Here is a 24,152-nt window from a genome sequence, read left to right as displayed (position 1 = left end):
GTTGCCTGTCCTCACTTCAGTGAGCAGCAGGAGGGGAAAATGCTGCTGATGCTTAGATGTCACTTCTGGCTGAAGACTGGCACCCTGCAATGCTCTAGGAACTGATCCAAACTCTATGGTATTTATCTTGTTAGCTTGGGGGCTCCCTAGAGTATCAGTGACATTTTCCTTTCCCAAGCCCCACCCCAAAACAGCTACCAAGGAGTGCAGGCCTGGCAGCCCTACAAATAGGATTGGTACATCTGCTTTAATGCTTGGCATGAGGGCTGATTTATTTAATGTAGGGATTTTAATAATTTGCATCCTGCTCTCTCCACCACAGGTGCTCAAGGCAGCTTCCTGATCATTTAAACAACTTAAACCCCAGCATCAAAATAATCACATTAAACACACACACACAGTTATGTCCGGATAGACAAATACATCTTTAACTGCCACTGGAAATTTAGCACATTCAGCATCAGCCACATCTGTATTTTCCATAACTGGGCATCGCTAAAGAAAAATCCCAGGCTCATGTGGTCACCCAATTAAGCCCAAAGAAGATGGTTTTTAACAGAGATAACCCACAGGTTAAAAAAAAGGAGAAGGGTTAATTCTCACTTTACTTTTTGTATTCAATAATTGCTGTGGTTGGGAATACCGTTTCCGAAGACTCCAAGCCAGATAACTTCACAGTTTCAATCCAATGCAACACCCAAACTCAGGGATTGAGAACTAGTATTAAATATTTTAAAAAGCATAGTTGAACAAGGATTTTATAGAAATTAATGACAGAGGTTTCTCCTTCCAGTCTGACACATTAAAATGTCTGAAGGAAATTAAAGAAAAGGATGAAGCAGATTTAAAAGAATTTGTAATTATTTTAATTCAAAAAAAAAAATGATCCAATGCAATCCCCACCCCGTACATTACAAAAGGAAGAACAAAACATGTTATGATATTGCTAACAGAGAAAGAGCAGCATGGAAGATAGAACAGCGGGTAAAATGTTTAGGTCCTCCTTCCGTAACATCGCACTGATTTTATTGAGATTGGAGTTTCAAATTTCCTTTATCCACCCTTCATAAAACCACGACAGGCAGAGGACGAGCGTCTTCCAGCTCAAGCCCTGCTGAAATGAACGGGGGCTTGCGAAGTGCAAGAACCAGAAGTTTACTTCATTGGAGCTTTTGGAAGAGACGTTTCTGGCAGGCCTGATGCAGGCAACCCCCGGCTACCTGCAAGCACGACTCGCAAGCCAAAACTCAACCTGCACGAATTCTCCCCTTCCAAAGGGGGTGTTACCAGGTTTTAGTATTACACCTATTCCAATAAATGCTTAACTAGAGTCCACATCTTAACCAGAATTTGAAACTAGTTTGCAGACTCTAGTTAAGATGAGACTCTGGATAACGCTGACACATATGCACCGAAAATAAGCCGTTGTTAAAGCTGACCAAGGTAGATGGGGAAGCACACTTTTTTGCAGCTGTCCCCTGATTTGCAAGCAATTGTCTGAAGGGCACCAGAGCCCACACCTGAGCTTCCCTTTATTCATCTGAAGAAATATCCAGACACCACCATGTACAGAATATTCTGTCTTCATGCTGTCCCAAGGAGGGCAGAGTTGTTCTTAGTATGAGAAATTAATTCAGCAAGTAACAGTAATAATAACAGCAAGAACAGCAACATTAACGCCCCCAACAGAAGCCTTTGGAGCTAACAAATATGATTTCTAATATTGTAAATAGATTAGAAATATGGTAATTAAATAATCTAAAAAAACACACTCTGCTGTACATTTATAAACAGAAATATTTACAAAACTCTGGTTTTATTTTTTAAGAATGAGGTTTGCGGTTTGCTAATGATCATAATCTTGTCTGTTTCTTTGGTGCATTTGCCAATTTGTGTATCTTTTTTTTTTAAAAAAGCAAAAATTAAACGGTCACAAATATTCAAGAAGTGGTAACAAGACTGGGATGAGATATTTTTCTCTTTTTAAAAAAGAGTTTAAACTCACATTTTAATGGAAAATTCCCAAGTATTTTCTAACTGCAAAATTCAAATATATCAACGTTATTTCCATCTAATTTTTCTTTCCAGTCGAATAAAGAAGTTATTTGTTCACATAGGTGCAAATCTACCGTGTGTGTGTGTGTGTGTGCCATATAACCCTCAAACCAATGAGGATTGTGTGGAGTTGCATATGGTACATTTTGCCTTCAGGGCTCGATTCCACACATCACAGAAGCAATGGTATCCCCCAGACATTACAAAAAAAAAAGAGCGAGACTCTACCCAGTTATTTAATAAATCAAGTGCTTAATTTTCTACAAAAGAGGGACCCAACACGCACACACGTGCGCACACACAGAGATAACCCATTGCCTAAAATTTGCAGATACTATTTTACAGAAAAGAAGGCTCTTAATGCAGATTGAAGGGATTTCACAAGATCTCAATGTATGGTCTAAAATGTACTTCATTTAAGTGTCTCAGACATTAAATTAAGAGGGAGGGACCCCAAACAAACCTCAAAACAAATAAATAATGGAATTATATATTTCATTAAATAGCACTTCTTTAACCAGCAAGACATCTCATAACTTGTTTTTTGAAGTCACAGCAGCAAGACAGGATGAAATTCACCTTACAATGGATCCCTGAACCAGTAGGCACCACCAGGCTGTTAAAAATGCACCACCACAGGCAACGGAAGGGTTGACTTTCCTTAGTCAACCAAACTAGATCCAGACCTGCAATCTTGCTGCCCAGTTACCATGCTTGAGCAGGACTAACTCTCCCCCCCCCCACTTTTCTGGATCAGATCCTTCAACACTAAAGAACCTAAAACTAGAGCATTCAAACCCTAAAGAACCTAAAACCAGAAAAGAGTGACCACTGGAGGGCTCTCCAGACAGGTCTCAGAAGATTATGGCTGGGCAGCGGCTCTTAGCTACAGAACTGGGGCAATGCAAAACCTTTGCATTCAACATAGCCCTAGAAATGAAATATTCCTGCTTGGCTGAGATCTCCCTCAAGATCTGAAAATGAATGGTGAGCCTATTGTTCTAGAAGGTGTGGTGGCCATTCAACTGCTATTTTCTGATCAATGTCACTTTTCTCTGGCCACTAGTCAAGTAGACTGGAGGTCTGACAGGGGGGAAAAAGATGCCACTAAACCTGTAATGCCTTTCTGTCCATACCGAATTGCCACAAAGTAGTGGATAGAGGTTCCCCATTCTCTGCTTCAGGGTGTTCAGTATAACACACACACAAATGGGAGAAAAAATGATCCAGCCTGTGATGGGAAAGCCCAAATTGAGATCAGATGTTAAAGAGTTTGCCAGTTCAAGAAATTAGACCACCACCTGATTTCTCCTGTCATTCTCCTGCCCTTCCGCCTTTCTTTTTGTTGTACTCATCACGCAGAGGAAAAGTTCTGGGGAACTCAAAAGCTTGCCCATTACTTTGTGACAGTTTAGTCGGCCTTCTTGGACTAGCCTGTGATGTTACTCTTCAACTCTTACTGGCTTACGGAATGCCAAAGGCGCAGAAGAGTAAAGTGAACCTTGGCGCTATGATTCCTTGTAATTCATTGGGAGCGAGGCAGTAAAGCTTACAAAGACTGGCATTGCTGCTTTTATGAATTACTGATCAACAATCAGAATCACTCCTAAACTACCTGCCTTCTGCTGTGCCTCCTCCTTCATGAAGGGGGGTTAAAAAAGTGCTTAAAAAGGGCAGAGAAGTAGACTCAAGTGAGAAAGATTAAATTCCTCCCTAAAAATCGTTTATGGTCAAATCTGAAAACAAATCCCAATGTTTCTGGATCATGGCCAATCCTGATACTGCCACTGGCAATATAGAGGGACTAACACCTCCAATTTGGGCAATAGATTGTGAAAAAGTGGCAAACCCAAAAACCCATTTCTGCAACGCTCGCAACTGTCAAAGAATGGGCACTATCAAGTCTCGGGATACCCATAATAGCCAGTGTCACAACTATAATCATGTGCCAGTTTCAAGCAAAAACACACAAGCTAGACTTCTGCAAGATTAGATTTATGCTCAGGGGGTGGTTTTCTTGCTAGTGGGAAAGGTAGTTTAAGAGCGAGGTTGCATATGGAACTCTCAGCGAGACAAAAAAGAGTCCATTCGGATATTCTTGTTTTTGTGGGTGTGCTTGGTCACTTGCACCTCGAACACCTACGAACATGATCTGTGAACATTTCAGTTCCACAAAGATCTGCCTGTAGGAAAGTGACGCAATCTGCAGTATTTTGGAGCTGCAAGCTGTTCTCATGTGGTTCTTACAACAAAGCAAAAAAGAAGAGTTCTGATCAGCTGAAAAACCTGCTCAAAAACAAACTAGCAGAAAACGATAGAAGAGCACAGCCAGGGAAGCCCCTTTGACAAGGTAAACATGAACCACTAAGTCAGATATTGGTCTCAAGAGCAAAACAAATTAGGTTCTTGCATAAAAAGTTGCTCAAAAATTAACCATAATAGTTCAAATTATATGGCTTTGAAACTGGGGAGGGGGGAGGAGAGAGAGCAGGGAATTTTTTTTAAAAAAGCAAGTGACCTTGAAATAACAAAGCAGCAATTCCAAGAGTAACAAACATGTTGAGGCCGAGATAGGAATGTGTTAAAAAAAAATCACATGCGTGATGGCAAAAACATAATTTAAAAAATGATTGCACGAGAGGCTCTATATGAAAAACAGGATGCATGTGCTTTGAAATTAAATTTGTTTTCCCTTAATGTTTTTATAGAAAAAAGTTACACAAAGACCACAGAGGCATCTGAGCAGCGTAAAAAGCTTAATTACAAACAGTGGCCCACATACAGGCACAGAAAAGGAAATGGTTAAGACATATGGACATTCGAACTACAATAATTATGTTAGAGCGCCAACTTGCACTTTAAAAACATGTTGAAGGGGGCAGTGTTTCCAAAGAGTTGCCGTGTGTAAGGTGTTGAGAATTTACTGTAGTTAAAAAGCCAAGGTCATCATTCTGCAGAAAGGCTATGTATGGGCATATGGAATCCAACTGCAACAGCAGGATTCCTTATTGGGGAGGTGGGCATATGCAGATGCTCATAAAGGTGTTTTGTCTGGGAGGAGAGCTAGCGGGTTTAATTCACCTGCCAATGCCATTTTACAGTGTCTTTGTTTCAGAGGGCTAAGTGTCGACTTCCCAAAGATGCCAACTTGAAACGGAGCTTGCATGACAGCGACACCGATGGGATCATTCTCTTAAGTCACATGTTCTTACTTTCTTTAGCACTCGTTCAGCCATCACAGTATTACACATGCTACCGGGGAGGGGTTGAGCGAGGGGAAAGTTTCTTTCGGACATGTTTTTTTTCTCTTCGTTTCCAATCTGCAAATGAAACTTTTAAAAGTGATGCTGAAACAAACAAAAAACACACCCTACGCTCACCCTATGCTTCTAACGTTGTATAGAAACCTTGGATCTTGTAAACGTGGACCATGAAAAAAAATTTAAGACCTCCTAGCATTTGGTATAAACAGTCCCCCCCCCCCCCAAGGAATTGTATACCTGCCTTCTGACTTCTCGAAAAAAACAAAAAATCAGAAATTGCATAGGATATACGTTGTGCAAGGCAACCGGCCTTTGAAAAGTATCTGGAATATAAACTAATCTTGCTTAACGTCTTTTTTTTTTTTTGCAAAGAGTCAGATATCATCAAATTTGTGTTTTAAGTAGTCTTTCATGACCTTGGCAATCGGTAGTTCATCAAGTAGTTTGAGATTTTGAAGGCCTATACACTGGCGAATTTTAATTCGGCAAAGATCTTGTAAATTCCTGGGTTGCCCTAAAAAGAGAGAGAGAGGGAGAAAGAGAGAGGAGACAAAAAGATTAATATCTCAATTAAAGGTTAAAATATAACTAATATAGATAAGCAGAAGTTCCCCAGGACACATCTGTTATACAGATGTGACATTAAGATTATAGATCAAATACAGTGTTCGAATCCTCTTCCAGTATTAGTATTAACTTCATTTATAGCCTGCCTTTCTCACTCAGAGTCAAGGCAGGTTATAAAACATAATAAAAACAATTCAATCAAATAGCAAAGTTCTCTAATAAACAAAACAATGCAGTGAGACTAGGACTGAAGAATTAGAAAACAATGCAAGAACACCAAAAAAATCAGTCAGAAGCAACAAAACAGTTACTGTAGGCAAAGAATGGCCTAAGGTGACAAAATTGTGTGACGTTTGACATGCAACACCAAAGTGAGGCTTACAAAGGTAAAAGACCTTGAAATGCAGTAGAAAGGTGGCTGATACCTACAATATACTATACTATGGCACTATCCCTATAAAAGCAATGTCTCGAGCCCAAACACTCATACCCTCTATCCGCAACATGAAATAGAACAGCTAATTCAGAAGAAAAATATCAATTTTCAATTAACATATAAAACTGCCTAAAGGGGCAGACGTGCCTGTTTGTAGAGAGCAAACAGGAAGTGCATATGGCCCTAAACCAAATAGGGCTAACATGAGGAGGAGAGAGAGGGTTCAGCCTAAGGTTGACAGGTCCCCTCTGGCACCTGGTGGCAGACTTACCCTGCGGGAGAACTGTCATGTTGGTGCTGTTGACACGCTGGCATAAATTTCTGTGAGCTTGTGACATTAGCGTGTCACCAGGGATACTCTGGCATTTCTCAAAAACTCTATAGTATTACCACAGAGTCTTTGAGAAATTCCAGAGTGTCCCTTGCCACTCTGGTTTAAAAACACACACACACACACACACACACACACACACACACACAGAGCAAATTTATAACAAAAAAACTAAAGTAGCACTTGAAATAAATACATTGAAGCTTGAAAACAAATGTTTTGTAATTCAGACCCTTCCCTTATTTATTTATTTACACTATTTATGGCCTGCCTTTCCCACAATGTAAATCAATGCAATCTATAGGACGATATACCTAACAAGCAAAGTAATAGGACTATGAATTGCAGAAATTTGAAATGGAGCTGTTGTCCAAATAAAGCATTAAGTATTAAATATGTTATGTTCAAAAATGTAAAGCATGGCATCAGTAGAGTGGATTTTCCTGGACCAGCAGCCCTATTTTCCTTTATAAAAATGTCCCCCTGAACAACTCTGTTTCACATTGTTTGCGAAATGCTAGGAGCGTGGGAGCCTTCCTGACCTCCTCAGGCAGGCTGTTCCACAGGGTTGGGGCCACTACAGAGAAGGTATGTGTTCAGGCAGTTGTTGATCTTGCCCATCTGCAGGGTGGCACTAGCAGAACACCTTGTTCAGATTAGTATTGTCATGGTGGGGCACAGGTGGAGAGGTGGTCTTGCAGATATGAGGTTCCGAGGCATAAATTTAATTTAATTTATTGTATTTATATTCCGCCCTCACCGCTTTCGCAGGCTCAGGGCAGAAAAGGGCTCTGCATGCAACAACTAGTAATTTGAATTTAGGTTGGTAACTTTTGTTGGCCTAGCTTGCAATAGTAATTGAGCAGCAGCATTCTGCAACAACTGGAGTCTCCGAGTTGATTAGGGGAGACCTATGTAGAGTACATTACAGTAGTCTAGTCTTGATGTTACCATACGAACATTGTAGACAATGTACAAAATTTGGTTCAAGTTCGTATTCTGGATAATGTAAATGTTTCAAAAATATATCTACTTTTCGAAAACAAGCTAGTGAACAAAAGCACACATTGTGTGTGTGTTATAGTCTCAGTATCTCTTCGGGGGATTCAACAATACTCACTGAGCATTCCGCAAAGAACGGAACTGGGGGGGGGGGGGAGGAGTCAATTCATACTTAGAGTGTTCCTGAGGAGTTGATTATCAACAGTCTTGACATTTCCCCCTGATAAGCCGAAGAGCATTTCCTGGGAATGTGTTAACAATGGACATCTGCAGTGTTAAGCACCAGTTGCCACATTGGTGTCTAGAGCACTTACTCATTCTTGATTGCCTCTGAATGAAAAAGGGAAAGGGGGGGGGACCAACATCAGTGAACTTTCATTTGACAAAATGTAAAATGTTATTAGTAATTTGGCAATAGTGAGGCAAAGAAGAAAAAAAACAGAGACGAAGAATCAAGCTTTTCCCAACGATGATTAAGACATAATAAGTGGGGATTGTTTGCTCAATTTGGAAAGATCTTCAGGTTTGGATTAAAAAGAGATCAAGGGAACCGAGAGGTTTCCATAGCCAGCACCTTGGCCCCAGAAACACAAGAGCAGTGAAACCAATTTTATTAACTCTTCGCTGCCTGCTTCAAAACTTGGCAAAAGTTCAGAGAATCAAACCTAAAATTTTTTAAAAACACACACAAAAGCCCCCAAAACCTAAAATGAAAAAAAAATCAGTTGCTTGATAAAGCCAGGACTTATTGCTGAGTGTGAGCCAGTAGGATAGGCCATACATTTTTTACTTTATAAATAACAAAACTCTGTCTACAAAGACTTGAAGTCTGGGAAACTGGAGGAATCAAAAGGAGGTAGAACAGAACTAAAATGCTGCTGTGTGTACTTTATAAAAGATGTGTGCTCCCTATTCATTCGACCCCCTCCCCCATATCAACAGAGAAGATACGATGGCCAAAAATATTTCTACCCATCAATTCTACCCTATTTCTCTTGCACACTACCCATAAAACTCTTCTCTGGTGCCTTTCAAGGAAGATTAATTTCCTACATAGTCATTCTTTCTATAAACATTGGTACACGCATTCTTTCAGAAGAGACAGGAGCATAATCTGTTGTGCTTGCGCACAGGAAGAAGCTGCTGCACATGACATGACTGCATAAATACAGTTTCTCACTCAGAACTGATGAACACACTAGGTTGGACCTGGCCTTCTCCCCCTCCAACACATAAGCTCACCTTATTTCCCTTCTCATTCTAGCTCAGTCCCATATAGCTTTTGTCCATTATTCTCAGCATCACAGTGGTCAAAGGGGCTCCTTCCTCCCTCTTCACCAGCAGAAAACTGACTGGATGAAACCCATTGGCTTTCTAATCACTTGAAGATGGTGGTGGCACATGCTAAAGTGTGGGTATTTATTTTCTTGAAATCAGTGGGAGGACTGCTATTTTTGATCACACTGGGTCCAAAGTAAACAACTAAGCTGCCAATTCCCACGTTACACCGGCTTACACAGGTATGGATTTGTGTGGGTCAGCCATCAACCTGCACACTCTTCCGTTAAGGATGACAGAAGTAAGTTTTTTTCTAGAATACAGAAACTGATGGTGTAGTTTACTTTTACATTAAGTTAAAGCACTTTTGAGAAAGAGGGGGGGGAAACACCAACCCTGCAGGTTTAACGAGAAAGAATTACAACAGCAAATTCCACAGCCCTTTAAAGCAAGTTCCCTCATTTTGCTTTGAAATGAATACGCTCATAGTAATTATGTTTAAAGAATTGTGAATGCCAGTCAGCTTTCTACCCTTCCAACATTTTTCTGTTTGTGGGTATGAACAGTAGTAATAGGAACCCCAGAAACTTAATAAGACACACATTTATAACGCTCCTGGTTAGAGGGTCCTCACTAATGGCCAGTTTCTCATGCTTAGTTAACCAAGCCTGGCCATCTTCCAGAAAATACAAGTTGATTGCTAGGAATGTACAATCTTTAGCATATGTATAAAATTTTTTTAAAAATTCAGTATGTTTTCACGGAACAGCAAGAAGGCACATGTTATAGCTGAAATATCAGAAAATAACTCAAGGTGGTACAATAGTTAAAATATAAAAAGAACTTGATGGCAATAGACCATTCAGGGCTTTATGTGGGATACACGTACATGAACAAATTAACTACAATCCTAGTACAAGATTTGTCCAAGCGGCAGTGACCTACAAACTAGGCCAGAGGTAGAAGATTTGGGGGGTTGACTGCAGTAAGTACCAGGAAAAGCTGTCACTGCCAGAAGATAAACTGATCTACAACTGGAAGATGGGAATGTAGAGTGTACCAAACCCAGACCAATTACGTACTTTATATGCCGGTATATCCGCCCCCCGCCCCCACTCCACTTTTCCTTGATGCGATTGCTTAGAGAAGTCATTTTAGTTACACAAAAGTGGCTATGGTGCAAACACAATTGCCTAACTTGTCGGGAAAACATGTTTCCTATAACCACTGCAGATTCTTGTGGCTAGTGGTACAACAGCAATCTCTATAAGAAAATGCTGTCTCCCCAGGGTAGTTACCTCAAATGGGACAAAGCTAGCATTTAACCTCTACTCCATTTCAAATGCATTTCACAGCCTAATAGCTTCAGTCTCGCAACAAAGAGATATTTCTCTTCTGTTAACATTTGTTGTTGTAATTCAGATTAGAAAGACAATTTTCCGTCATTTTGAAATTTCTCAGATTGGTCCACGAAGAATCAACATATCTAGGGAATGAGAAAAAGTGCTTTGCGGCTTCAAGGATCCAGGCATTGCTGTAAGCATCCCAAACATTTGAACAAAAACTCCCTCTCTCTCCACTTCTCATATTTCTTGTCTTTTAAAAACTAAGCCTAGAGGCCGGAACTGCTTTCATTTTTGTATAATGCCTAGATCTCATTAGGCATTAAAGAAATAAATCAATAATTTTAGGATAGCAGCATGCTATATTGGAGCTTGCTTCCTAGGCTCATGGAAAAAGAAACCTTTTTAAAAATCACAACACAATATAAACGAAGTCATATACTGTTTTTCAATATGTATTGTAAAGCAAAAAAAAATTCTGGCTTCTTCTAGAGCAGGGTTCCCCAACCTTTTTGAGCCTGCAGACACCTCTGGAATTCTGGTACAGGGTGGTGGGTGCAACCACAAAATGGCTGCTGCGAGGATGGAACCAGGCACAACATTTCACAGAGCAAAGTCGTGCATGACTCTAATGGTAACTCTTCAACATATCTGGAAGCAGTGTGGCTTAACACAATGCCTTTTGAAATGAACGTGTTCTAAAAACGTTTTCTTGCTTACACACAGCTTACCCTCAGTCACACAGTAAAGATCCATATTCTGTGGTGGCAGCTGCTGCCAAAGCAATTTCTTTTAAAGATCTGCAAGCCAATCACATCTCCAATAGATAATCAGAAACTCTACTGGGCAGAAGCCTCACCTGGCCCTAACCCACTTCCTAAAAAAGTTGTGCCAGGAAAAGCGTCATTGACGCATTGTTTGACGTATCATCCCCAATAACTTGTTTGCATTTTTTTCTAATATTTGTAATCCCAGTCCTTTAACATTATTTATTAGATATTGCATGCAATTATAGTATTAGTTGCATTGCAAGTAAGGAAGGTGGACTATAAATAAAATACATCCATATATGTATTTTTTAAAAGATTAGTTTAGCTGTATCACGACAGTACAAGTGTACTCATGATTGTAAGTGGATATGTAAATGAATTCATTCGTAACATTTGTGGGAAAGCCAAGTGATCTGAGAGGCAACTGCGATACTGATTTAGCTTACCCAAAAAGAATATAGAAAGCTGTCCAGATTTTTTTTAAAAAATGTCATCCTGAAATGTGTGCATGTGGCACTCTACACATTATACCCAATGTTGACATCTATGAAAAAGTTTTAAAATCCGAATTGGAATAGAGACATTTTTTTCTGGAGCTGTTTAACATACTCTAAACTATCAAGCAAGTCCATTTTAAACATTACACAAAAGCTATTGGGGGAGGCAAAAGTATGGGGTTGTATTTTTCACACTTCAGCAATCCAAAGCATCATGTAAATATCAGAATTAAATGTTCTAAGTGAACCAATCACTAATGAAATGCATTGCTGGAGTTACTTGCTTACAGAAAATGATGGGTGCAGAAATTCCTGAAAATGTCCTGTTTGACCTTCAAACGCTGCTGGCTTCGGCACGTCGCACTCAACGTTTTAAAAGATTTAGTACAGTGCATCTCATTCTGTAGCAACACATTTTAAAGGACGTACAACTCTGAACAAAATTTTGTAAGGGGGGGGGGGTGGCGACCAATGAGAAAACTGTTTTTTTGGATTTGTTTTGGTTGTAGATATATTTCAACATGCATAATGACTCCTCAAAACTTCAGTAAAATCCATGATTATGATGAAAACCTCGTGCCATATGTTGTTGATATGGCATGGAATGGCTCAGGTATACAACTCGACACTGTCACTGGTACACACAGTTCACTTGGTTATGGTCAAGATCCTTTCTATTCATATCCAGCTATTTTGTTGGGATTCATCCCCCCCATAAGTAATAAAAATATTAGTGTTTTAACGTGCATAAAACATGTTTATGAGGTTTTTTATTGCATAACCACCTCAACTGGTTTGCAATCAATTTAGCCCATATATAAACATTATAAAGCAGTTGTCATGGTTTTTAATTCTATTTACATTTGGTATACTTGGCATTGCACTTTCCTACCATACTGCCAGGTCCAAAGGCCAGCCGAATTTTACCTCCTCACTGTACAAAACAGGGCACTTTTGGGGTCTGAATAAGGGATTGTTAGAGGATAAATACACAAAACATACGGCAATATCAAAGAAACTACTTGAACAAAGCGCCCAGTTATGCTCTCGAGACAAACACACATGCTTTGAAAATGTGCCCGCAATACGATAGCAAGGGAGTCTGCTTTGAGCAACAGTCACTCACCTAAGATACTACATAAAACTTTGAAAACTTAGCCTTCTACATTTCTTGCCCAAGAGTAGCTGGTATGTCACTTCTCTGAAGGCATCTGATCCATCTCCAGCATACATAAAAGCCTCCTACCCCCACGCCATAAATAATGTTAAGAGTGGCTTTTAAATATCAGTTAACTAATAAGGAAAGACTGGTACTGTACGAAGAGTCTGTGGAAGACTCCATGAAACCAACTCCATGGTGGGGGAAAAAAAGAAATCTTCTACATTAGATTAATAAAGTTACAAAGGAACAATGCAATCATCTAAAAAAACAAAATGAAGCAAATGAAACACATCATGGAATTCACAGCCAGGAAAGACTAAATTTCACATTAAATTTTAAGAATATTTTTCCAACCCGTGTGAAAGATGCTGCGGATACAAGTTACAGGTAAAAGCTAGCAATTAACTGCAGAATTACATTTCATGAAGTTCTCAGTTTCAAAGGATTCCAACTGTGCAGCAGCTGAAAGCTATAGCAACAGCTCTTTTTTAGAAAACACACACACTTCCAAATTTTAGCCAATAAAATTTAGATTTCCTTCAACAGTTGTTGTTATGGAAAGGAGAATCTAAAGGATTTAAAATGGTTTTCAAACCCAGAAATCGCCTCTAGTTGTTTAACAAAGACAGTGTTGCAACAGCCGGGTCTCCGTCTAAGAGGTGGCAGCTCAATTAGCTTCTCGTCCCTAACACGCTCCAGCTTTAAAACTGGTAGGAGGTACTCAGGCAATAACAGCCACTTCATCCTAGTAGATCCACACAACCGGCTGTTCAGTGCAGGGTCTTGGCTTAGAAGGCTGAGTATGATGGTATTGGTTGGTTTGTTAGTAATTGTTTCCTAACCACAGATTTGGCTTAAAGAAGCAGTTATCTCCCCAACACATGGAGCTTAAGACGGGACACCAACTTTCACACAACATTCAAACACAGAACTGCAGTACCAACCACAGATGGTTGCAATGGTCCTCTCAGTATCACTGTGGCTCGTACAGAGATTAACAGTGTAATTCTGAGAGCTCTTTCTGAGCTCTGTTGAATAGACCCGAGTAGGATTCTGAGTAAACATGTGTAGGATGGCTCGCTAAAGCGCCATCTTTCACAATAGAAGTTTTTGCTCGAGGAAGCGCTGCCATGAGTCACTCCCTTTACAAAAAAAAGGCTACAGGAAGTGGCGAGCACCTTGGCTTTTCACAAGCAGGCCAAACAATTAGGAGTGGCTCGATACTCTTACATGCAATTTATGAACGATCACTTATAGTATATCTTGCATTACATTTTCATCCGGGGACTGATTTGATAGAATACTGCCTAGGAGGTCCTAAAGAACAATATAATATATCCAATTCTGAACCTGCCCCCTGAGCAAATAGAAAAACCCAACAGAGCGAGGTTCAGAAAGGAAGTACTCTACTGCAGAGTCTGGGGGAGCCAGCCCCACCCCCACATTAGCCAGTTGATGGCCGCTGTGCAGGTGGGAGGACTGGCCAGCGAGTGGGAAGCACAGCGAGAAAGTGAGCGGGACACCAAAAGGATCAGGGCCGCCAGGAGTTTCACTGGTGCCCTGATCATCTTATCAAATGGCAAAGATCACTACATCACACATCTAAAACGACAGGACTATACAGGACTATGCCTTGGGAATAAAGAACAAATAACCACGATGATGGGAATGTCCTGGAATCTTACCAGCGATTTTTGTTTCTTAGATCCCTATTACAGTTCTTTGAATTATTCCCCGTATTAGTAAAATGGGTATGTTGGCTAAGAATACTCTGGAAGTCAAAAGAAGGAAAAGGTGGAGAGAAGGAACGGGGGCCATGCTGTTGTGAAATAACCCCGAAGGTAAGCAATTAAATCTTGACTGGAACCCCCCCCCAAGAGTTCTACATAAAAAAAAATACAGCTAGAAGGTGGGGGGGTGCAATCTTAGGTGGTACAAGTGTAAGTGGAGGGTTCAGTGGGATGTGCAAAAGAAGCTGAGCGCAGCACGTCGGTGCAAAGGGAATGAGGCTGATGAGAGAAGGGGACAGGCTGAGCTCAGTATGTGCAAAGTGAACCAGAGGGAGGGGGGTACACTGACTGGAATGTGAGCTAAGGGAGCTTTCTTCTTAGTTAACTTCAAAATCTCAATAAACAAGGCTTGTTGAAAACACATTCCATAAACATTTGAGAGCTGAAGAAAATATACAATGCGAACACGGTAAGTGCATACAGGTTCAAATTTCTGAACAGAAAGAAAAATGCATTGAAATTAACATGAACAAAGGAAAAAAGGAAATAGAGAGCACAACGAAATCAAAATACATTGCATAATCCACCCACAACAAACAATGAAAAACTTACAACATAAATGCAAAAACATGAATGTGACAAAGGTCAGAAAGGAGCAGTGGTATAAGATAATTAAAATGTGACCTATTGTGGGTAGAAAAAAAGAACTATATAATTACAGTGTAGTGCAATCTCAGACACATCCTGAAGTGAACTCCGCAGGCTCTAAATTAAGTCAGATTAGGATGGCAACCTTAATGCCCACACATCTGAACATATACCTAATTAAAAACAAGAAAATCTACAGGAGTAAGCAAGCGGTGGAAGAACCCAACAGAATGAAAAACTGCAGAGAAATGTCCAATAAGTAGGTAAAAGGTATGCATCATGCATGCTTTATTCACACGTGCAGAGAAAAACTGTAATGAAGTGCAGAGGAGATAGGATGAAGTTCACAGAAGGGAGAAAGGCACCCTACAAAACTGAGAATACACTGAAGATGGAAGATTTATTTTTTTGTTGAATACTATGGTTTTCCAAACATGCCAAAAGGCAAATAATGGCTTTTGAAGAACTATGGAGCATGGGAGAAACTAAGGAAGGAAGAAGGTCAGAAATGAAAAGAAAAAGGTAATAGGTAACTGAACCAATCCATACAAGCTTAGTAAGGATACTGAAACTACCATATATGCGTATTTAAAGAAACTAGTCTAAGGGGGGTTCTTTTGCCCACCAGGAAATGTACCTTACAGTTTCTCAAGAATGCCAAGGAAGTATTTTGGGTAAGAATCGAAAATAAAATTTTAAAAACTTCAAAACACTGCAAATCAAATATTTCCATCTTTATTTTAAACCAAAAGGAAAAATGTCAAATGCACTCCTGAAATGAAGAGGCAACTCCAGGAAGGTTGACTGGAGACAATAAAAAAAAAAAACCCCAGATGATAGCTCGTGCCAAATATTTTATATGAAGGTGCTTTACTTGCTTCTACAAATTGAAAAATTGAAGCAATACTAGGAAAATGATACTGGTTTCTCAAACACCAAAGAAAGTATGACGGCACGCCAAGTAAGCGACATTGCAGAAAAACTGTAAAGCAGTTATCTGTTAGATAGAGAAATGCAGAGGAAACTTTAAAAGAGAAAGTAAAATAATGTGTAAAGAAAGGAAAAGATCATTTCCAGATGCTATTTAAATGTTTAATACACGTTTTTAAAAGCCGATTAACGAGAGAAAGATTTTATGTATTAAAAAGATAATGGAAAATATTCGGAAGAAAAGAATGTGACATCAGAGCACAATATTAATCCAATTTAGTTTTCAAAATAAGAAATTCAAGGACGACTGGATCTCATACACCTCCACAAATACACCAATGAAATTCATAGGACAGCATTTGCCCTATGCATATTTTTTTTTAGATGAGAAAAATGTGGTATGATGGTCAGAGTAGCAAACTAGGATCTGGAAGCCCCAGATTCTAAATCCTCACTCTGCCATGGAGGTTAGCTAGGTGTCCTTGGACCAGTCTCACACTCTGAACCTAACCTACCTCTCACAGGGTTGTTGAGAGGATAAAATGGAAATGAGAAGTACAATGTAAGCCACTTTGGTCCCCACTGGAAAGAAAGGCAGGGTATAAATGCGGTAAATAAAACAAATAAAAATGATGGTTAAAATTAACAACTGCGAACGTTAAAGTTACTTTCAGCTCACTGTTTGGCGGCTGTTAAGACTCTGTATTACTCACTCAATTCTTCTCTCATAGAATAGGAAGTTTTTGCAGCTGTATGTTGTCTAGGAAAGGGAAGGGGATTGATGATAAATGGAGGTAGGACTATGACTCATTTTGCTCCATCTGCTTTTGGCAATAAGCTCTGTCTGGCATGTAAGGTGAGGTGGCACCACCACACTGCATACAGCTTGAGTTGCCGTGCTACTGTTTTGTCACAGGGAGAACTCCAGCTTATAGACCTTGGATTTCACCTTGCTGGTTTTTCTTCTGATCAGATCATGCCACGTTCCCAACACAGCATAAGCAGAAACCAAGAAGAAAGAGGACTGAGAGAGTGCCCACAGTAACTGCTACAAAGGGAACGGGTTTGGTCAAGCGTAATCCAAGAGTGCAGCCATCATTGTTATTAAATAAAAAATGCACCATTGATTGCTTAGTTCCTCACTTTAGGAATAATGTAGTAGTATTAGTCATAATATTTCTACATCCTAAAGAAAGGTTCGTTTTGCAGCCAGGAGAGATCATTACAACTAAGCACGAGAAAACATCCTTTCCCCTTCTCCAGTCCAGGGACTCGGAAAGTAACACGGGCAACCATTAGAATAGTTTTCACAAGATTTTCATTTATCTTTGCATCATCTTTTATTTGTTCACAAAATTCAATATATTGTGGACAGATATGCGATGGGCAGTGATTATAAACCTACCTTTGCAGAAACATGGCACCCTTTAATAAGCTATATGATAGAAGCTGACTTTCTCCCGAAAGATCTAATTTATTGAGATATGATATATTTTTAGAGTTATTACTTATTGGTATTGATGTGGTTATGTCGGGTTGTGTCATTGGTTGTATTTTGGATGTTCTTTTTTGTTAACTTTGGGTTGTCATTTCGCTTGTTTTGTTGTGTTGTATTTTTCTACTTGTAATAAAAAATGTATCATATTTTTTTTTAAAAAAGAGTTACAAAGCTTCTTAACCAGAATTAATTGAGAGGGAACAGAAGCATTCAAAAACATGGCCGTTCTGTACTATTACACTTCCTCAAGGAACTAGTAATGATTTGCCAAGTAACAAATTGGACTGGACCCCACTATTCTGTCCTAACATGGGAACTTTCCTCCATCTCAAAGAGCCTTCTGCCAACATAAGAGGCTTGAGCAAAGCTTGCAAAGCTTTGGAATCACACTAGGACCTGACAGACCTGGGTTCGAATCCTCACTCTGCCATGAAAACTCACTGGGTGACCTTTGGCCACTCTCACATTCAGCCTTACCTATTTCACAGTGCTGTTATTGCAAAGGTAAAACTGGAGGAGGGGAGAATGGTGTTGTAAGCGACTATGGATTCGTGTTGAAGAAAAAAAGCAGTGCATAAACATCTTAAATAATAAATATTATTCTACCTATACCCAAAGAAATCCTTGGAGGATTTTTGACAAAGTGCTATTTATATATAAAATGTTTCAGCATACATACTTGTAACTTCCTGTAGGAAATCCAAACAAGGTCGGCTGCTTCCAGAAATACTTATCGAAACTGCCAGCGGAGTCTGTCCTTCATAGTTCCTTGTGTTAGTATCTGCTCCGTAATTGTATAACATCTGTGCACACAGTACATCATCCCGAAGAGCAGACAAGTGCAACGGTGTCTGTCCATCTTCTAAGCGCCCCAAGTTTGTATCTGCCCCTCTCTGAAGGAACATCCGGCAGTAAGAGTGATTGCTTTTGATCACGGCATAACGTAACAGGAAGCCATTCTGTATATCGATGTTGGCGTTGTGATCGAGGAGGATTTTGACACAGCTAGACCTTTCACGGATAATGGCTAACTGAAGTGGTGTTGTACCTTTGTCGCTGAGCGGGTCGACCTCCGCCTTAAACTCCAGCAGAAGTCGGACAAACGAGTCTCTGCCGTAGTGCGCCGCCACATGCAGGGGTGTCCAGCCATCGTTGCTCTTTGCGTTGATAATATCAACACGGTAGTCGGATTCCAACATGAGGCGAGCAATCCGGGCCCGGCCATGCATGGCTGCGTAATGCAGAGCGGTGAAACCTCCAATTAAGTCTTTCACTGTGGGATCAGCTAAAGTTAGAGGGGAAAATGCAGAGTTAGTTGTCACCAAGAGAATAAAAAAGGCAAAATAGCATAACTTTCCCCAAACATTATAAGAATGGTTATAAGCGTGGCCTATAAAATGCTCTTATACAAACGTCTTCCACTGGATCATTTATGGATCACTTCATAGATCCCATAATGTATATATAATGCTTCAGAGTGCTGATTTTATTTACTGTAAGCGAATATTACAAAAAAACTGGGGAGATAGGAAGAAGTTAGTCCTTTGTTTTCACCAGCTGAAAAATAAATTTTATCTGAGGACCTTTCAACTCAGGCATGATCTGAACTACTGTAGCATGCAGGCAGACAACAAATTGAGCATCTGCCTCTGGAAATTTGTACGTTTTCAATTCAGGAGTCTCTCGTTAACTGAAAACTGCTTTGAAACTTAAGGGAACCTAAAACATGGTTTAATGGTGTAAAGACAGTGGCTGCTGACTTGAATGTATAGTGTTTTGAACCGTGGGACTTATTTATAAATGATGAACAGAAGATTTAACACATTTGTCACAAATTATGGGATTTTTTTTCCTTCTGAGCAGACTACCAGTGGTAACAATATAAAGGAGCAAAGATGCTTATGAGATCTCTAGCAAGGTATGAAAGCAATAAAGAACTGTTACTTTGCTATGAAAAGTAGATTGGTAGATCGGAGTATAACATTTTATACTGCCAGGGTTTTCAACATGTTCTCATTTGATGTGGAATAATTTACTGTTGGGAAAAGCTCAAAAGCACTGTATGAATCAGTATTACACGCAAAAGTTTTTAAATGAAAAGCAAGAGCAAAAAGCCAATGAGCACGTGACTGTTCAGATTTAAACTGGACTGACCAAGCCCAAATTTCAATGTGTGCATCTCAATCTGCCAAATGATGCTTTTGAGCAGTAGCAGCCCAATATGCTTTAGAGTTAATTTTCCCCTTGATGACGACGTTTTAGTTGGGAGCTAAATTAAAAGGATTTTTAAAAAGGGGGGCTCTCAGTCAAGTTTCCTAGCGTCCACTGTGCAATCTTAATACCGCTCAGGTATTTCTATCTGCTTGTTCAGCTATAAAATTTCATGCCTCTTTCTGTTTTCTTTTCCCTTGTGCTGCTTCATGATCTTAAAGGGAAGCATGTGTAGCAACATCTGTGGGGCAATGACAATGGTGGATTGTGGTTTGGTGAGGTGAGGCTGTTTGGGGGGGTGGGGGTGGGCTATAGATAAAGAAAATTCCTCTACAGCATTTCTAAAGCACGTAACCTACATGTTATCACAGATTTCCTAGATAAAGCTACTTTCTGTAAAACAAAAATAATCCATTCTGGGTTTATCATTTCAGAGTTTTAAGACAGTCCAAGAATATAAGCATCTAATTACAAGTGGAGGGAAGGGGGAGGTTTCAGGGTGAAAAAAATGATGTTCCTATAACAAAAAGATACATGCCCTCCAAAATATGGAAATCATATTCCTCTAAGCTAAAAACTATATATATAGCCGGGATCTCAATGTCTCTTACTTTTCTATTTCTCTTCTTTTAGACATATATTTCATCAATTATACTATCAATGTAGTATATATCACAAGACATAGATTGTTTGGTATGCCACCATATATATATATTGATATATATATTGACAGATATATATTGAATATTCTTCTGACAACCCAGTGATATGCACACGCTCCATTTCCATCGCAGTCTCTCAGTTCCTTGCTCGTACACAACTGAGAAGATGCTGTTGGCACCCAATCCTAAATGCTGACCTTATCTCCTTATAAAAGTGAGATAAAACCTTTGCAACAACAGCAAGATTAAGGGCTGGATCCAGCTGAATCATCAACGGAAGGAGCACTTGCATTTCTCTTCACTGAGTGGTCCTTTCTGTCCTCGGGGAAGCTAATTCCCAAGACGGCTGGGAGGGTCACAGCAAGGAACAGGAAGATGGAAGAGTCACAAGTACCACTCTGCTGACGGAAGAGGGGCAATTTCATTCTCTTCCTACTCCTCCCCACAGTCCCCTGATCCACATGACTTCCTGCCCATGGGATTCCATGGGAATTTCCAGAGAACTAAAGGAACTGCTGGGAAGAGTGGAATGATTCCAATGCAAGACGGCTTGATCCAACCGCATAACTTGCAACATTTGTGCAGGTGCTGATCCCATCCTGCACAGTGATACGGGAAACAAGCTATTAGTCAAAGGGAGAAGAATAGGAAAACGCAGACAATCCGTGATTTGTTTTTACTAACTGAACAAAAGGGAACTTCTTGCAATGGCTGTATTTGTGACCAAGATTATCTGAGCTGATGAACAACATATGCTAGCTTAAAATGCATCTGATTTCTTGTCTAAGCAGTTAGGTTTTGGACCTATTAGCACGCACCCCACTTCTGCACGGAAAAACAAAGAAAGGGTTCTGCAAAGATCAACGTTTCCAGGGCTACTGCTTAAATTAAACCCCTTTAAAAATGTTACATATAAACACAACGTATACGGTCAAGAAATGATCAGGCAGAGTAGACTTGGATACAACCTGTGCATAGCGTTACAAATCACAAAATGGTCCCTACGAAGTAAGCAAACCATTGGTAAAGGTTTTGTCCCTTTAAAAAGAAAAACAGGAATCTCTACAGTTAAACACTCCCTGGTGGGTATCCTGAGCATTATTGATTTTCAAGCAGAGACAAGGCACAATCTAGTGCCAGAGGAATGTTGGTTAGGAGATATTTTAAAAACTGAATAAACTGTCATGAGATTCCTGTAAGGTCAGAAATCACTGAAATAGGGAACAAGAAACATAGCGGACAAAGTTGGATTAATAAATTTAAATTAAGGTTGTGAAGTCTTCAATGGAAAGCGTAAGAACCCTGGTTCTGGGAGTTAGGGAGTAACAACAACTGAAACAACAATTTCAGAAAGCCCATAAATTACCATTTGAGGAGCAAAAGGCGCCGACCTGTTTAAATTCAACGTTTTCCAACCATTCATATTAATGGTATTTTAACTAAACCCCTTGCAAGAGAGAGGGGGGTAGCTGGTGACACTTCTGTAATCTTATTGAAAAATATGGGCCTTTACTGGATCCCTTTTCTTTGGGATTCACCTCTTTCTATGAGTGGAATTAATATTTGCAAATTGTTAGAAAATTGCACGGTCTTATGTTTCCTCCCTCGCCACTATGTGAACATGTAATATGCCCTATAATCCTCTGCGAAGAGGAGAGTTCTGTTACGGGCAATATTCCCTGAAGGTAACCACTGCAATATACCACTGCATATACCACTGCATATGAACTGTAACAGTCAAATGATAAATACCACTTCCTAACTCTCATACATTTCAAAAGATTATCAAATGTTAAATATTGAAACCAGTACCTCTAAGGTGTCAAATACAGCAAATATCTGAAGATTATTTGAGCTTGCAAGACCAGCTGTAGAATACTTGCCATTAAATTCATAAAGAAGAATTTCCGGAGGAAATTTTCTTCACTGCTAGACACTTGGTTTTGCAAGCACTGTGCTGCCATCTTCTGGCCAAATTGGATGTCCTTTTCATTGAGCTGGATTTTACTGTGCGACATGAAGGACGTGCCTCAATCAATCCCCAAAGCTTCAAAAGTTGAAACCAAAATTCTGCTCTCCTGCAGATTCTTAACTATAAAGCTTTATTTTAAGATAAGGATAGGCAGTTTTTTATTCTCCAGGGCAAAACTTTTCCCCAGCAGTGACGCGGGAGTTGCACAAGCTGATATTCACCCCTGCCGCCACTGAATGGACCAGTTCCATAGCAAAAACTAGTACCATGTGGCAGCAAGAGTTTTTTATTTAACAAGCATGTGCACAGGAATATAAGGAGAACACTGAATACAAAAGCCAGAAGACAAAGAGAGATTCTATGCTTTAATCTTAACTCTCATATAGCTTTAAATGCTGGTAATTTCCTCCGAAGTACACCCGCTGGTTATTAAGGAATACAAAATGTGTCAGAATTTAGCTGAAATATTATCCAATCCATTTTGTATTTAACTGCAGGATACTAAAACTCTTGAAAACTTATTCCCTGGAAAGGTGCTGCTTGACCCAAATCTTATTTTACCCCTTGCATTCAAGGGGTAAAACAGAAGAGACCAGAACAAACCCCAGCTTCGATAGCTCAATTCCTGCAGTAAGAGAATCTGGAAAATAAACGCTCTACATATTCATATAATGAAAATGATATTCAAAAACATAACAGAAGGCTGCCACCCCATGGCAGATTTTGAAAACAATACCTCTGCCCCCCAGCTCAATTGTTTTCAGATTGTCCCTCATTATGGGAGAGCTAAAGAAATCAGATTAACTTCTATCCTCACTTCATGATATCGGTTTATGGAATTAACCAGAAAATTAGGGGGAGGCAGGAGGAGACATTGTCAATTATTAAAAGGGGGGGGGGGGACAAGACAGACGAATTCAAAAACAAGGCCTGAAAGTTGGACTAAAGTTTCCTAACTGTGAAACAAGGTATTTATTTATTTTACTTCATTTATCTTCACAAAAACCCTGTGAGGTAGGTTAGGCTAAGAGTGTGTGACTGGCCCAGGGACACCCAGTGAGCTACTGTGGCAGAGCAAGGGTTTCATCCTGGGCCTGTCAAATCCTAGTCCGACATTCTGACCACTATACCATCTGGCTCTCAGCATCTCCAAGGGCCTTTAAATGCTTTGTGTCAGACAACCACAAGTTCCTTTTTGTTCGACCGACCAACCTCCATGCTCGAGGAACACGCGCACGCATCTTTCTTTCCCTCTTGCTGCTGAGAAGTGGAGCAAGGTCCAGCCGTTGGCGTCTCGCCCATTAGGAGAATAGCCCTGTTCTAGCATTTTGCGCACAGTGTGGACATCCCCGGCAGCCACCGCAGCCTGAATCTGCAGTTCCTCCTGTAGCTCAGGGTTCCTTCGACAGTGGTGATGTAACATCCTAGCAGAATCTGACTCCTAAAGAAGGGTCATGAGGTCTCTTTGTTCACCTTCAATGGATAAAGAATTAAAATCCAAATGAGAAGAAAGCTAGGAAAAACACACCCACATACCACTCCCTTAGTAGTATTTAGGATCCAAAAGACTGCACACACTGTTTCTCCCTCTCATTGCATCGCCATTCACCTCCTCCAACCCCAAGAACCATTCCTGAAGATTGAGGGACCTTCCCCCTACAGCAGCATTTCATGCAACGTGAGTAGCATTCGGGATTTCTTAAAGCCACCTGAGATTTGAGACCGGTAGCCCCTGAAAGACCAAAAAGATTTTCAGGATATAAGCTTTCAAGAGTCGAAGCTCCCTTCATCAGACAC

General features: G+C 40.0%; 1 protein-coding gene across 1 annotated transcript; it reads right to left on the bottom strand.

Annotated features, from left to right (window-relative positions):
- Positions 1-826: 826 nt before the first annotated feature.
- On the bottom strand, positions 827-23,798 carry ASB7 (ankyrin repeat and SOCS box containing 7). The gene is made up of 3 exons (XM_055003063.1): positions 23,568-23,798; positions 18,190-18,795; positions 827-5,832 (listed from the first exon to the last, which is right to left on the bottom strand). Exons 1-3 carry the CDS (start codon positions 23,776-23,778, stop codon positions 5,693-5,695), a joined length of 957 nt encoding a protein of 318 aa, XP_054859038.1. The 5' UTR covers positions 23,779-23,798; the 3' UTR covers positions 827-5,692.
- Positions 23,799-24,152: the final 354 nt, after the last annotated feature.

Source organism: Eublepharis macularius, chromosome 18 (assembly GCF_028583425.1).
Source record: "Eublepharis macularius isolate TG4126 chromosome 18, MPM_Emac_v1.0, whole genome shotgun sequence".
Lineage (NCBI taxonomy): Eukaryota > Metazoa > Chordata > Lepidosauria > Squamata > Eublepharidae > Eublepharis > Eublepharis macularius.
This window is presented reverse-complemented; position numbering and strand designations above follow the sequence as displayed.

Bases quoted from the DNA above. Each gene is read 5' to 3' on its own strand.
- ASB7 (XM_055003063.1), bottom strand. From the start codon at position 23,778: ATGTTACATCACCACTGTCGAAGGAACCCTGAGCTACAGGAGGAACTG. The intron at 18,796-23,567 runs GTTGGTCGGTCG...CTCTAACTTTAG, and splicing joins CGTGTTCCTCGAGCATGGAG to CTGATCCCACAGTGAAAGAC. The intron at 5,833-18,189 runs GTATGTATGCTG...CTCTCTTTTTAG, and splicing joins TTTCCTACAGGAAGTTACAA to GGCAACCCAGGAATTTACAA.